Source organism: Cydia fagiglandana, chromosome 7 (assembly GCF_963556715.1).
Source record: "Cydia fagiglandana chromosome 7, ilCydFagi1.1, whole genome shotgun sequence".
In the NCBI taxonomy this organism is placed as follows: domain Eukaryota; kingdom Metazoa; phylum Arthropoda; class Insecta; order Lepidoptera; family Tortricidae; genus Cydia; species Cydia fagiglandana.
The window spans coordinates 11,257,017-11,274,339 of NC_085938.1; the positions used below are offsets into that span (position 1 = coordinate 11,257,017).

At 37.6% G+C, this 17,323-nt stretch overlaps 1 protein-coding gene across 1 annotated transcript in view; it reads left to right on the forward strand.

Annotated features, from left to right (window-relative positions):
* Positions 1-237: 237 nt before the first annotated feature.
* Positions 238-17,323, forward strand: part of LOC134666195 (27 kDa hemolymph protein-like) — a 29,643-nt gene continuing 12,557 nt past the window's right edge. The window contains exons 1-2 of the mRNA XM_063523346.1: positions 238-427; positions 1,234-1,421. Of these exons, the coding sequence (XP_063379416.1) occupies positions 388-427; positions 1,234-1,421 (228 nt within the window). The 5' untranslated portion in view covers positions 238-387. The remainder of the gene's footprint in view (positions 428-1,233; positions 1,422-17,323) is intronic.

Below are 17,323 nucleotides of genomic sequence, written 5' to 3' on the forward strand. Positions count from 1 at the left end.
TGTCGATTATCGTAACGATTTGTCATACACACGGTACATAAAACTGCGCAAATCGGACTGCACAGTTTTATCGCTACGATTTATCGTTACGTGTGTAGCCGGGGTAAAAGAAATATCTCTTTCTCGCTCTCACTTATGGATGCGCGGCCGGTGCACCAAGATCGAGGTGCGGTACGGTAGTCTGTTACGACTTTAATGTCATGTCATATGTCAAATAAAAAAAAACAGTCTTCGTCCATCTCGGCAAGGAGCATGGTGTGTGATTGATAAATCGATTTAATCGACAAATAGTTAACACGTTTATTTAAACACATTTACGTTATATTGCTTTATTTTACGTGAAGTGATCTTATTAATAAATTAAATTACTTATTCTCTCGAGTCAAGATGTTTGTCAAGAGTGTTATTGTAGCGGTATTCCTGTTAGGTAAGTGTTTTCTTGTTTATAAAATGTACAACTTACCCTTGAGTTAATTTATGATTACGGAAAATATTTACTTAAGTCTCTTTTAACCTATAGGTCGTTTACTATATTACTTTGAACTGGAGATCCGGTTTTACTTGTACTTGAATTGTAAGGTTATTAAATTTTATGTGGAACCGATGCACTATGTAAAATCTGTTTTTCAAAAGCTATGTAACCAAATTCTGTAAATAGTATTTCTTATATTTAACTTATTATATTTGCCTTACATGTTTCTATTGCTATAAATAGTAGTTTTCATAATCCAGGCATTCTTAAAATTATTGAAAAAGAAAACCTATATTATGTCTAAATTGAGGTGCAATCACTATGGGTGGTATTTCACCTGTCCAATTTCTTTGTCCAAGGTGCATTGTGTCTCACTCTCTCATTAGGCAAAATGTGAGATGCAAAATACACATTAGACCAAGATATTGGACAGATGGAATACCATCCCTATAAATACTACATTAATTAACTGTCTCTGTGCAGAGAGATTGAGTAAATATAATATTTAAAACTTTCGCGTTTTAAACACATAGTAACTCTCATTTATAGACGGGTCTATCTTAAATTTATTTTATTACCTTTATTTATGGACATTTTGACACAGAATTTACTTAGCCGCAACCACGACTAGTGAAACCTGAGTTGAAACATTGGTATGAATTAATGAATGTGAGTTAATAATATGTGATTGAGTAAATAATCTATAACATCTAAAATTGAAATCTTTTTATATATCTTCTACATTGTATTCATGTATCAAGGGGCGGCCTGGGCTCAGTTGGACGCTGACCAAGAACAAGCAGTGAACACAGCCTTAGAGAACCTGCCTCCGGAGCTCCAGGGCAAGGTGGACAAGACACAACTCGATGAGATCAAGAACAAATCTGCAGCAGCGTTTAAGGACAAGTGTGCCAAGAATGGAGGACCTGACGCTTTTGGAAATGCTGAGGTGAGTCGGCTCTTGCAGTCATTGTTCTGACTGACTATATATTAAACTTTTTTAACCTTTTGGATGCCAGTGACTGATATATCCGCACCACAGGTTCAACGCCAAAGACTGATTAATCAGTCACAAACCACAAAGCAACATGGACCTGTGTGCATAATTGCATATGCATAAAGTTCAATTTCAACTTTGACACTTCGGAGGTGACGTCCGCGTGACAACTTTTGTGTTTGACACGGCTTCGAAAAGGTTAAAGCGCTTCACACTCTATACTCTTTTTTGATAATTGATTACAGGAACAAGATTTGGCATAGGCTCTAATTAGCTTGATTTGTACGAATGAGGTTAATTTATATGAGGTATAGGTATACAAATACATATACTAGTGATATCAGACAAGTGATTACATTACCTTTCTAGTTTAGGGTCAATTCTAGACCTTGAAAATAATTTGTTGCTGAGCGCTAGTCTAGCTTGGCTGTTTTCTAGACAGTAGGTACGATAAAATAATATCTTGTTTGGATTGAAAGTGTCCTGAAGAAGTTTAAGTAATACTTTTCTGAATTGTGTGTCACCTTTTTCCATTCCAACTTGGCTGATCCACTACTGTGTGCAGTAGGGTGGAGTGAAAGTAACCAAAAATTTCTTTTTTCTTTTTTTCAAATTTCCTGTATCATTAATCGATGATCCTAAGTAAAACCTCTGTCCATACCAAAAATCAGACGTCTAGGACGTAATCTTCAGGTGGCGCACCTTGAAGGTAGTTTACAAAAATCTTTAATTTTTACGCTTAAGTGGCTCCCACTATTCGAAGTCGATTCACGATTTAACTTTATAAACGCGGTGTTTTTAATTGTATCGAAGTGTCATCTCGTATATGAATCGGTTTTATTTGAAGTACCTACTTAAATACAGTTAATTGCTTGTGGCGAAGAAGTGAAAATTGAAAGTAAAGTGTTACAAAATGCCAAAAACTCGAAAAGATTTGAGGTGTCCTGTGTTTGGCGATCCACAAAAATTAAGTGGTAATATGTTGCCGACGTATAGTGATGTGATTAAATATTACTTATGGCACAGAAACTATCTACTCGAGTTGAATAATGGAAAAGATCCTTCAGTCAAAGATATTTGTGAAATAATTGCTACCGATATCGAAAATATATGGGCTAAAGCATCTATCCCTACAATTAGTCATCAACAAGCTGTCGCAAGATTGATTGTGTATTACAACAAGTATAAAGGTGTAAAAAAACTGCGTAATGACTCCAAAAAAACAAACCTTTTTTGAAGATTCTCTGAAAAGTTATTTGATATCGCAACATGTAAATGTATATCCAGAGAAGTATGCAAATGTGTAACTAAAGTGCCTGTTGCTGAAGAATTATTCTTGCAAGACCAACGAACTGATCGCAAAATGTATATAGGGACTATTGACAAGGTGATGACCCAATCTATCCAGCGAGGCGAAATTAGGAAGCGAAAGTATGACCAGTTTGTGCAAAAATCCATGTGTGCTCCTAGTACTTCTTCATCTGCTTCAAATATAATTTGGACGTCTGACAGTTCCAGCACTGACCTTGTCAACAGTCCCTATATACATTTTGCGATCAGTTCGTTGGTCTTGCAAGAATAATTCTTCAGCAACAGGCACTTTAGTTACACATTTGCATAGGTACTTCTCTGGATATACATTTACATGTTGCGATATCAAATAACTTTTCAGAGAATCTTCATAAACGGTTTGCTTTTTGGAGTCATTACGCAGTTTTTTTACACCTTTATACTTGTTGTAATACACAATCAATCTTGCGACAGCTTGTTGATGACTAATTGTAGGGATAGATGCTTTAGCCCATATATTTTCGATATCGGTAGCAATTATTTCACAAATACATTTGACTGAAGGATCTTTTCCATTATTCAACTCGAGTAGATAGTTTCTGTGCCATAAGTAATATTTAATCACATCACTATACGTCGGCAACATATTACCACTTAATTTTTGTGGATCGCCAAACACAGGACACCTCAAATCTTTTCGAGTTTTTGGCATTTTGTAACACTTTACTTTCAATTTTCACTTCTTCGCCACAAGCAATTAATTGTATTTACTTCGAATAAAACCGATTCATATACGAGATGACACTTCGATACAATTTAAAACACTGCGTTTATAAAGTTAAATCATGAATCGACTTCGAATAGTGGGAGCCACTTAAGCGTAAAAATTAAAGTTTTTTGTAAACTACCTTCAAGGTGCGCCACCTGAAGATTAAGTCCTAGATGTCTGATTTTTGGTATGAACAGAGGTTTTACTTAGGATCATCGATTAATGATACAGGAAATTTGAAAAAAAGAAAAAAAAAATTTTGGCCACTTTCACTCCACCCTAGTGTGCAGTTAGCTTTATTTTCTGCAGTAGTAGATTACATTCACCCAATTTCAGAACAGCCTTCAGATTGTTGCATTCACATTCAATTATCAGTGTTATCAGCTATCAGCATTTTGCTCCATTTTTTACAAGCGGATGTAGGTATTGGTAATGGTACCTACCATTACATATCCTTATAATAGTTTTGGACATAACACCTTGATCAATTAGTAATTCGTAATTATCTTATCTTTATGATAGATGATAAATTAATGTATCATTTTGTAATGTGTTATGAATATTGGTGTAAAAGTATGTGTACCTAATAGAATTACATGTTTATTCCAATTTTGCAACTCGAATTTCGCTTCATCGACTTTATACTCGTAGATGTTGAATAGGCAGTGTTTTAACAATAATAGTTGGTATTATTAAATAAGAAAGTAATTAAAATAAACAACAACGTTGGTATTAAATGACAATGACCATCGGCTGTACAGTCAACTGTAAAAATATGGGTGTAGCCAACTTATTCAAAAATATGTCCCCTATCTTAATTCGCTGACATAAGAGCTATGGAACATATTTTTGAGATGATTTGTGCACCCATATTTTTACAGTTGACTGTACTTTAGAATGATTAAGCTCAATCCCAAATAGGTTTATTAGAGCCCAGCCAGTTCTGTATTGGTTTGTACATCCACCTTAACCCTTTCCCAGGCCGCACCCTCTTTCCATAAAAAAAAATGCAAATATATTCCAATATAACCTAGCTTTGATGATCCATTTGAAGACAAGTAACATTTCCCGAAAGTGCAATCTAATTTGAATCGTAAATCGGCGTTAAGAAATTCTATTGCCGCGTATGTGGTTGATAAATCGTACTATGCTTGGACAAGGGTCTAATTTAAATCTTTATTTACGCGGACATTGCAATATTTGCAATGAATCGTCTGGCATAGATTTTACAGGCCCATGATGATGCTATTGAATAAGCTAAAAAGCTGGCTTCCGCAAAGTACTTATATCGTTTCTCCTTCTCTAAACCTTCTAAGCCAGACGCTCAATTTAACCCATTTCGGCCTATCAAATAGGCGATAAAACAGATATTGACATCTCGTAAAATTAATAGCTAATAAATTCCTAGATTCACACAGACTAATTCTAGCGTAGTATCTACACTTCGTTAATCTTCTTTATCTATCTACGAAGTGGGTCATAGACATTTTATTGTAATCGCAAAGTTAAGATAATCAAAAGCTAATATTTTTGCACTACACTGCACCGTTACAGGCGCGGTACATTTTTTTAACGGGCTCTCGAACGGTTAACGTGTTATATTATTTACCGGTGCTAGTTATCTTTTATTGTATTGGATACGTATACCTAGATTTTTTTCTGAAATAAGTATTCCATCTGTCCAATTTGTATTTTGTCTCACATTTTGCTTAATGAGAGATGAGACGCAATGATTTCGGACAAAAAAAATTGGACATATGGAATAACACTTTGATCCGTCCGTGTATATTTTTAAAGCACTGCTGCTGGTAGACACAATAGCAATGATTAATTAATTATATCGCAACATTGTAGAACATTGTAGATTTTTCAATGCAAAACAGTTTAGCAATGTTCAGTACGTTAACTGTTAAGAAACATAATAAAGAAGTAAACAGGACTAACGTAAACTCGTTATACACGCGATGTGCTTGCAACGGAGTTCCCACCTAAGCTTACTATATTCTAAGTTGATTTTCCTTTATACTCTCATGACTCAGGTAAATTACCTGCGAGTCTAAAGTTCAGTGTGACTAAGTGACTACTGTTTCTTGGACAATTTAATAACGTTATAGTATTACTAGCTTCCGGCCGCGTCTTCGTCTGCGAAGGGTGGTGATAATGATGACGATAAAAATTATTCCTGTCTGTGTGAACCTTAAGACAACTTTGCAAGCAAGCATGCGACCCGCCTAACTAGTCGCTAACCACTATTACAAGACCGTAGATAGCATGTATTTCGACTATTAAAACTACTGTTAATCTGTTTGGCGCAAGGGTTGACTCACAGAAATAAGAAAAAAATATGTTCTGTGGGTTACCTGGTAAGAGAATGCCTTCTGGCACTACCTATTAAGTTTGCCTTTTGTACCGTTTGTACGCCTTTTATTGTAAGTAAATAAACTGCAAAGGTCACAGGCGCGTTGCCAATTATAATATACTCCTTTATATATAATATATTTTTGCTGCAATGGCGCAGGAACTGCGATTTCTTGTTATTATTATTGACGCTGCCCTCCCATCCGGTGTCAAAGTTCAAGCTAGTCGATAGTAAGACGCGGGTCTAAGTCCATTATGTTCACCACAATTAGACGATTTACGAAGTTTTTAGAATTCTGAAAACAATATATTTCTACGATATTCTAGTTTCTTTCAATGCGTAAGGTTTACATTTTTCTGTTTTGAACATTACTATAAATGTTTTAAGCTAACAGATGGCGTTGTATGTTTTGCTTGATGGATCTGTATGGCATTTTTTTTTTAGCCTATAGGAGTGTCCCACTGCTGGGCAAGGGCCGCCCCTCTTTCCTGCCATGCGCTCTTTAGAAAATGTGTCAAGGTCGTCCCGCCATCTCCGTTTTGGTCTTCCTCTGTCCCGGCATTTATTTTAAATTTAAAATGTAATGTATGTATTGTTAGAGGCACAAAACAGCGCGGCGATCATAATCTAGACACGCGGCAGCGTGTCAAGCCAAGTTCAAGCAAAGGAACTGGCTAGCCAGCGCCAAGTGTAATATTACACGAACCACTTGGTGCCACTTTTGACCCTTCTATAACTCAAAACATCTTTAACGTAAACACATAAAACTACGTGTGTTTAATTATATCCATAAGGACATCTAGAAGCCCAAATTTCATGAAGCTAGCTCAAACGGTTATAAAGATATGAAGGTCAAAAAGTCGTAAATTTTAAGACTGACTGACATACCTATAGTACCTAAACCTAACCTACTTCCAGATGACCTAGAAGGATGAAATTTGGAATCCAGCTCAGTTATTGTGTGAAAGCGTAGGAAAAAATCTAAAAATTAAAAAAAGTTATAAAATAGGGGGGGTCCCCATACAAAAAAACCATTTTTTATTGTGACTGACATATAAGTACCTAAACCTAACCTACTTCCAGATGACCTAGAAGGATGAAATTTGGAATCCAGCTCGGTTATTGTGTGTAAGCGTAGGAAAAAATCTAAAAACAAAAAAAAGTTAATAAATAGGGGGGGTTCCCATACAAATTTCTTTTTTATTGTGACTGACATATAGTACCTAAACCTAACCTACTTCCAGATGACCTAGAAGGATGAAATTTGAAATCCAGCTCGGTAATTGTGTGTAAGCGTAGGAAAAAATCTAAAAATAAAAAAAGTTAAAAAATAGGGGGGGTCCCCATACAAAAAACCTGTAATACGCGCTAAACAACCGGCCAACGGTGTGTCGTTGGCGGCGCGCGGCACCACATAATTAATACAAAGAACAGAAGTAAAAAACATGCAGCGGAAACACAAGAAAAAACATTAAATCTCAATACCTGCCTAGTTTTCTTTACAAAAAGTATTGATATCCCATCAAAAACATAAATGTAAAAAAGGAGAGCCAAGTTCAATACAAAAATTATGCTTGGCTGTGGGGTTCGCCGCAAAAAGAATGGAGATTTAAATGAGTGCCAAGTTCTATGCAAAATCCAAATATGTATTTATAGGAACAAAATAACATTATAAACAAGTATTAAACTCTATTTCTTTGCTTTATTGGATACCTATAACAATTGCTGTTATTTAAAAAAAATGTGAGATCTTAAAGTAGGTTAGATTTGGCTTGGCCAGTTTTTATCAGAATTACAAAATATATATGTTGAATAACTTTATAAAATGACTGATGTAATGAAAACTGGCCAAGTCAAATCTAACCTGCTTTAAGATCTCACATTTTTTTTAAATAACAGCAATTGTTATAGGTATCCAATAAAGCAAAGAAATAGAGTTTAATACTTGTTTATAATGTTATTTTGTTCCTATAAATACATATTTGGATTTTGCATAGAACTTGGCACTCATTTAAATCTCCATTCTTTTTGCGGCGAACCCCACAGCCAAGCATAATTTTTGTATTGAACTTGGCTCTCCTTTTTTACATTTATGTTTTTGATGGTAGCATATAATAATATTACCCGTTGTAAGGTGTGTAAAATATTCACCGCAGCGTCTCACCCGCTCAGTGTGTTATACACTTTACGACGCCTATTTCGTTACAAATGATGCACATTTAATGTCTGGTTTCCTACTGTTTCCAAAGATACCGCGCTAATGGCCACTATGTCGAGGTTAATCGTCTTCTACTTCTACTGATGCGTGTTATCTCACCAATGGTAATTAAATTGCACTCATTCTTGCCTCAGCAACGGCACATTCAAGGAAAACGGTCACCGTTCATACCACTTTTAAGACTGTTTTAGTTTAATTTGTTGTTGTTTATGTGTTTAGGGCATAACAGATTACTTAGGGTGGTATTCCAGCTGTTCCAGCACCATACAATAGGGATGATGACACATGTTGAATTATATAACAAATTCTAGTAGAATAGATAGCAAATGAGCAACTTATCACAATAATGTGGATATTAAATTAATATATGGAATGAATACAAAAATATAGGACCTGAAAGTTTCAAAACTTAAGTTTTATTTTAGCTTCCAAAAAGGAAATAAGTAAGGATACCATTCGTTTCCTTACATTTTATACAAAAAAATATTGTATAGCAACTATATGCATAAACGCAATATTTCACCGACAAAAACGCAATTTTCATGTTTTGTCCATACTTCAAGATGGACTATCAGTGACCGTGACGTCACGTTCTCTTATCGTTTTGTTAGGAGCGTTTCGTGAGTGAAGTACGACTGTCGGACTTTGACTACCATTTCTGACTTTTTAACCGACTTCCAAATCCCAAAGGAGGAGGTTATCAATTCGGTTGTATGTTTTTTATTTTTTTTTATTTTTTATGTTTGTTACTCCATATCTCCGTCATTACTGGACCGATTTTGAAAATTATTTTTTTGATTGTATGTATATGCATACAGATTGGTCCCGTTTTTGTCAAAATTCAGTTCTGATGATGGGATCTATGAGGAATCGACGGAACTCCTCAAATCTTAAAGGCATAGATATGGTGATTTTTGTGTTTTTATCAACAAGTCAAGCATATACATTCAAAAATGTGACATTTGATGAAGTGGAACTGCTAATGATGATCAGAACGGAACTCTTCAACGACGCATAGTTCACCTTTGGCGATTTGTCCTCTTCGTTATGTTTGTTAAGCAAGTTAAGTTTTTAAGCCACAATTTTGTCAAGCTTGAGTTCTGATGATGGGATCCATGAGAAATCGAGGGAACTCCTCAAATTTTAAAGGCATGCGTATAGAGATTTTTGTATTTTCATCAGAAAATCAAGCATTTTCATTAAAAACTGTCGCATTTGATGAAGTGGAACTGCTGATGATGATCAGAACGGAACTCTTCGAGGACGCATAGTTCACGTTTGGCGATTTGTCCTCTTCGTTATGTTTGTTAAGCAAGTTTAGTTTTTAAGCCACATTTCTGTCAAGCTCGAGTTCTGATGATGGGATCCATAAGGAATCGAGGGAACTCCTCAAATCTTAAAGGCATACGTATAGAATTTTTTGTATTTTCATCATAAAATCAAGCATTTACATTAAAAACTGTCGCATTTGATGAAGTGGAACTGCTGATGATGATCAGAACAGAACTCTTCAACGACGCATAGTACATGTTTGGTGATTTCGAATTTCGATTTTGACTTGGACTGGGACCCGGACGTCCCGGACTCATACCCGGATCCGGTTCGGACCCGGACTCGGACTCGGACTCGGACCCGGAATCGGACCCGGACTCGGACCCGGACTCGGACCCGGACTCGGACCCGGACTCGGACCCGGACCCGGACCCGGACTCGGACCGGGACTCGGACCCGGACTCTCACTCAGAGACCCGGACCTTGACCCGGAAAACCACTATGATACCTAAACTAAATAAACCACTATGATTACCTACCATAAAATGTGGGTATGATGATGCCAAACCCCTCCCGCTCCAGCTCCCGTACACCGCACCGCATGCGCCGTTAAGTGGGTTAGGTTAGGTTTGAACTGCGATCCTCACAGAACCGAACAAAAGTGGGTTAGGTTTGGTTAGAACTGCGAGTCTTACAGAAACGAAATGCTACTAGAAAAGTGGGTTTGATTAGGTTCGAACTGCGATCCTCACAGAACCGAACAAAAGTGGGTTAGGTTTGGTTAGAACTGCGAGTCTTACAGAAACGAAATGCTACTAGAAAAGTGGGTTTGATTAGGTTCGAACTGCGATCCTCACAGAACCGAACTGCTATCAGAGAAGTGGGTTAGGTTAGGTTAGGTTAGCCGAACCGAACTGCTATCAGAGAAGTGGGTTAGGTTAGGCTAGAACTACGACCCTTACGGAAACGAAATGCTACTAGAAAGTACTGGTTTTACCTCCTTTTCTACATAGTGCACCATCTACCATAATCTTTCACCGGGTCCCATGGAAGTCGGTTTTTTTTTCTTAAAAATTATGTATTGCTTTAATGCAATGGGTCCCATATAGACTTTTGATCATAAAAACAAACCTGATCGATTTATACCATAAATGAAAATTAGTCATCTAGCCTATTATTTACATTCTTTTGCTTTCATAAGCAATATTAGTTACTGATTTAAAATAATTTGGCCAAGTCCGAGATAGCTCGAGGCATTTAGTGTTCCGTACGGCTACCATCAGTTTGGCATTGACATAAACGATATCGTGAACGTAATTTACTTCCTATAGGTATATCTCTTTCGCACTAATATGTCAGTACGAGCGAGATGCATAGAAAGTAAATTACGTTCACGGCCACGGTAGCGTTTATGTCAATGCCAAACTGATGGTAGCCGTACCGCTCGCATCGTTACATTTTACAGAGGTCGTTTGCCTGTTTTTAGGATACCGTATTCAACTACACACACAGAACTATAGTACAAAGTGTCTAAGTGCGAAGGCGGAAGGCCGAGCTTTAGCAAAATGTCATCGCTTTAGCACAGAGCAATAGTACAAGTGTCTAAATGTGAAGGCCAAAGGCCGACCTCCGCGTAGCCCAAAGGCCCGAAGCGTCCAGGATGTCAGTGCTTTAACACAGAACAATAGTACAAGTGTCTAAATGCGAAAGTCGAAGGCCGAGCTCCGCGTAGGGCCGAAGGCCCGAAGCGTCCAGGATGTTAGTACTTAAACACAGAAAAATAGTATAAGTATCTAAATGCGAAGGCCGAAGGCCGAGCTCCGCGTAGGGCCGAAGGCCCGAAGCGTCCAGGCTGTCAGTTCTGTGTTTAACCACTGACATCTTGCAGGCTTCGGGCCTTCGGCCCTACGCGGAGCTCGGCCTCCGGCCTTCGTATTTAGACACTTGTATTAATTACCTGTGTTTAGAACTGACCTCCTGGATGCTTCGGGCTTTCGGCTCAATGCGACTTCAGCGTTTGGATCTTGCGACTTAGACACTTGTACTTAAAAATACTTGGAAAAGTTACGGGAGGCGCGCGTCTGACGGACGCTTCGGATCTTCGAATCGCTCCTTCGGCCTTTGCATTTAGTTAGATTCTTGTACTATTGCTTTGTGTTTGAATACCGAAGTCGAGCATCTCGCGAATGCTTGATGTATTATAATAATTTTTCTCCAATATGCTCGGAAATGTTCACCTTACTGTAGCAAAAATACTACGGGAAGTTCTTCGTTAATGTCAAACTCTAATTAAAAAACATCAAACTATCGCTGTCCTGTTCTAGCGGACGGGAAGTAAAAAAACACTACAGTAATAACTTATTACTGTAGTGTTTTTTTACTTTTTAATAATAAAAAACGCAAACGGCCAATTATTATTGCCGCGAGCCGCTTCTACACGACCCGATCAGCTATCATTTCACGTGTATGATCGTGCGAATACTGCTTAATAAAATCAAAGATTATTTATATATTTTTTTTAAATCTCATCCGTGTTCATAAAGCTTATATAGTTTGTCAAAGGACTTTCTCATTTCAAACATAGACAAAGAGAATCATACTATCTTTGTCTTACACTAGTACTAGCACCCAAAAGAAAAGGATGGGTATAGTTTTCCTGGTTCTTACTGACTGAAAAGTTGGTTTGACCAACTATATTGCACAATTATATTGAATGAACGAATACTGAATGGCAGAATAAGTTTGTAACTTTAACTTTTAAAAATTAATTAAAGAGGGAAATTGTTTTTGACATTTTGGATGTGAAGGTTTGATTTGAGTGATGCTTGATGGTTAAATAATAATTATTTTAGCTTATTTCCTCGCATGTTTGGAGAAAAGCACTATATATGCCTCGGCAGGAATAGCAATTCGTGGATTCGTCTTCTTTGTCGGACTCCGCTTCGCGTCGTCCGACAAAATCGAAACTCATCCACGAATTGCCCTTTCCCGGCCTCTGCAATAATGTACTATAGAGTAAGGCCAAGCGCGCACCACGATTTTTTGTCCTGCGATAATTTTGTCGCAGAAATGCAACGTATGTGTTTATATGTTAGTGCGCGCATATGCGACAAAAAAATCGCAGCGATTTTAAAATAGTGATTTGTCACATTTTTCCGCGATTGTTCGCGACGCGATTGTCGCAAAGTGAATTGCAGCATGCGGAGTTGTATGGCCCCGCGCGCACTATGATAATAAAATCGCAAACCGGCCGGACCTCAGTCGGCATTTCGCTCTCCAAACCCTAACATCTCGGCACCTGCATCTCCAATGGAGTCTCAAAATGAGACGCTAGATGTTGACCATTTAATTATGGAAATAGACGGGGATCACCTTTGTGTTATAAATGCAGCAATCGCATATTAAAGACACGTTTCATGACAAGCGACTGGTACGAAATCCATGTTGAGAATGAACAAATCGTCGACTTTTTCATCGCAGTGCGCGCAGTGAATTTTCTGCGATATATTACAGCGCGATTCTAAAATCGTGTCGTAAAAATTAATATCGTGGTGCGCGCTTGGCCTATAATATCTTAAATGTATACTCCTTCAATTTGAATTTAGAACTCATTATTATTTTTTATTTGATTTTGTTTCTAGTTCTATGCCATATATATAGACTTTAATATTATTTAGAACTGCTAAAAAACAAGATCGGCTTACTTTAAATATTTCGTCAATTTTACCTTTGTTTCTAAAAACTGTGATATTTAACTGTCATATAAATAAATAAATAAATAAATAACTATTAGGGAAACATCTTACATAGATCAACCTAGCCCCAAACTAAGCAAAGCTTGTACTATGGGTGCTAGGCGACGATATACATACTTATATACTATTAATGTCTTCCAAAATTATTTTCTCGTAACAGGACTGAGGGGCTACCGCGAAAACCGAAATTCGCAATTTGCGGGGATCTTTCTCTTTTACTCCAATGAATTAGAGTGACAGAGAAAAATGCTCGCAATTTGCGAACTTCTATTTTCGCGGTTATAGCCCTGAATCTTGTTGCTCACCGATCCGTTCAAAAATATACATAAGTACTGAATATAATTAATAGATATTATAATTATACAATTAATACAGAAATGTAATGGTACTTAATGAAAAGGAATATTGTGTATATTGTTTCGACGAATCAGATACTCTCAATAAAATCTATAGGTACATGAGGCCAAAGCTGTTCATAAATATTAAATGACTTTATTATCTCTATACGCCTTACTAACTCTATGTGTCCTATTGTGGAAAAAAAAACACAACGACAGCCAAGAACGGAATTCTTAATTTGAATTTTTCTGATTTTTGAGATGCCTATTAGTCCATTGGTTGGAAAGCCCGTTCGATATTGACACTTATTTGCAATATAATAAGGTCGTATTTTGTAGATCTCTCTCATACTTAGAGTAGGCTATTCAGATAAAATTAAATATCCCACAAAAATAAGCAAGCAGAATTAATTTTTTTTTTTGAATTTTTTATTTATTTAAAGACAACAATGGCCCAAAATGGTTAGTAACAATTAAGATTAAAGACTAAGTGTTAGTGGAACATAATCATAAATAAACAAACACACACAGACAGCAATAACAATAATATTCACCTAGTAGCGGTTAAAACACGCTCAAAATGCCGCATTATAGGTGAGTCGTATCGGCCCGCTACAGTGGCCAGGATGGGGTTGGAGCTGGCCCGCACTCTGCAGAGCAACGAGGCAGTTCTCTTGCGTATTATGGCATAATAGTCATCCGTGCGAGCTTGTGCAAACATGCCCGATGCGCTGCAGAAACGGGACAGCCCCAACAACATCCTGAAACCATTATTATATTGGACGCGCAGGGAACTGATAGTCTTCTGCGCATAACTAATCCAGAGGCTGCACGTGTAGAAAACCTGGCAATAGGCTTTAAATAACGTTATTTTTACCTGTTGGCTACACCGTGCAAACCTCCTTATTAGCATGTTGCATCGGACTGCCAGTGCCCTGCGGTCCCTTTCTATATCTAATTGGTCTTTAAGGTCGTCGGTGATATAGTGTCCAAGATACTTAAATGTATACACGCGCTTAAGGTTATTATTATTAAGTTTTATGGCAGGTACACTTTCCGGTAGCTTACCCCCGACGGCCTTAAATACCATAAATTCGCTTTTCTTAGCGTTATACAGTAAGCCATGTTTACTTACGTATTCTTCGCATACGCTTAGTAGTTTTCTCAACGCCCTGACCGTTGGACTGAGCAGCACCATGTCGTCCGCGTAGCTGATATTGTTGACACTAACATCATCAACTCTGCATCCTACCGTAGTGCTGCTCAATCCCTCGATCAGGTCGTTAACGTACAGGTTGAAGAGCTTGGGGGAGGTTATACCCCCCTGCCTCACCCCACACTCCAACCTGTACGACTGAGAAAACCTACCAGCCCATCTGACGCTATTGCTCTGGTTAAGGTACCAGTATTGAAATATTCGGAGTAGTTCCGCCGGTACTTTTTGCTCCCTTAACTTATTCCAAAGGACATCGTACGACACAAGGTCAAATGCCCTGGATAAATCCAGGAAGCAGGCGTATATAGGTGTCTGACGCTCAGTGTAATACTGTACCGTGTGTTTTAAACTTAGGATTGCACTTTCCGTGGATAGACCCGGGCGAAACCCGAACTGCGCATAGTGTAAGTTTAAATGCTTCCCAAGTTGTGCGTCCAGTAGGCTATCCAGTACCTTAGCCAGCACAGCAGCAAGCGAGATGGGCCGGTAGTTGGACTTACTAGAAACATCGCCAGTTTTATCTTTGAGAATAGGCACAACAATGGTCTTCATTAGGTCATGGGGTAGGTATGAGTGAGACATGCACAAAGAATAAAATTTAGCCAGAACTGCATAAAGCTGTTTGCCCGCAAACTGTAAGTGTTCTATACTGAGCCCGTCGTGGCCCGGTGACTTTCCTCTGGTCATTTTTGTGATCACATGTTTGACCTGTTCAGAGGTAAAACGAACAAGGTCCGACTCACGACAGGCCCCGTCATCAACCCCTTGCTGCGCTGGGCCTAATGGAGATTCTATTTTAAAATGACCAACAAACATGTTAGCAATGGATTCCGGCTCACTTACTTGTCCGACGCTCACGGGCACGCCAGGCTGACCATCCAGTTTCTTAACGGCCTTCCAAAATTGTTTGAATTTTTTAGAGCTATGATGCGACACTAAGATATCTAACTTAATTTGCTCTTGATGATTTTGGCACCATTTCAACTTGCTTTTGAATATTTTTTATATTAAACTTTGTGTCAAAGACATAAGTCATAAATTTCAATGCCAAAGTTTTAACTAAGGATGTTTCTCGCCTAATATGAATTGACCAGTGTAAGCATCAGTTAGCTAGCCCTAAGCAACCAAAGGTCAAGCTGCAGTTGAAAAACTAATGAAGATAAAGTTACGCTGATAATTTTCCCGCCGTCTCCATGCTTCTTTAAGTTGGGTATTGACTGGTCAGCTGCCTGTTAGCTATAGTTTTCGCGAAAATCGCCAGGACAGAGGTGAAAATTTTTGTATGAAAACTTGCAACTTTAAATGCATTTTTTGACGAATCTATTGCAGTCTAAAATGAAGTCAAAATCAGTCCATCGACTCAATTTTTTGCAAGCTTTCTAATGGTACCCCACACGATTCTTACAAATGAAAAAAGTTTCAGCCTACCCCTCTCAACCCCCTAAATTTCCCCCTTTAATAAGAAATAAGCAGTTTTGACTTATTTACAATATGAGTGGTGGTAATTGCTATAACTGTTCCAAATTTTAGGTATCTATGTCAAACGGTGTCTGAGAAAAACGTATTTAACTGATTTGCAAGACCGAAGTGATCCCATAAGTGTTCCGTAAACAAAGTTTTGTACGGAACACTAATAAACAAAGTTTTGTACGGAACACTAAAAAACGTTTTTCAATTAAGAGACACTTCAATATCGCGTAGTCTTTTTGTAATGTAAAAAATACGAACTATATATGTATTATGAAAGTCATCCATGTGATGGTTTTTGTTTTATCAATATTTAACTAATATAGGTATAATTTTTTTGTTATTTAATAATGTTCAGTCTTATTTCTTAACTACCTATGTATTTTCTCCGAGTGAATTATAACAGTTAATGAGACATAGTTATTCAGTGCTAATTTACAATTTACAACGATTTATAACGATTCATTCACGAGTAAACAATTTACTAACTTGCTCATGAAGTCAATTTATCTAATCACCTTAGCGATAAGGGTCGTGGGGAAAAGTTACTGTTAAATAGTTTTGCCTATCTACTTCACAATATCTGTCTCTGATAACATACGACTGATAGAAACAGGACAAGTGCGAGTCGGACTCGCCCACCGAGGGTTCCGTACTTTTTAGTAGGTATTTGTTGTTATAGCGGCAACAGAAATACATCATCTGTGAAAATTTCAACTGTCTGGCTATCACGGTTCGTGAGACACAGCCTGGTGACAGACGGACGGATGGATGGAAGGACGGACAGCGGAGTCTTAGTAATAGGGTCCCTTTTTATCCTTTGCCTTATCCTTCGCCGGAACCCTAAAAAATTGTGTAAACATCGAGGCAACCTGTGTCTATTAAAATTACTCGACTCCTGAAGGAGGTTTATGTTTTTCGAACGTCTTAAAGAGGGCGAAGTGCGCCTGCCTTGTAGGTGCGTCTACCCTATAGGTATCGATATATACACGGTGTAACATGAGTAAACCGAATAATTTTAACAGCGTATTCCTGATCATATTTAGAGCCAAAAATGTCCTTTAAACTTTTTTGAAATTCGCCTAGTTTCAGAGATATTATTAATTTAAAAAAAAAACAAGTTTTTATTGTTACATAGTGTAAAAGGCCTTTTTGATGGTGATGTTGCTG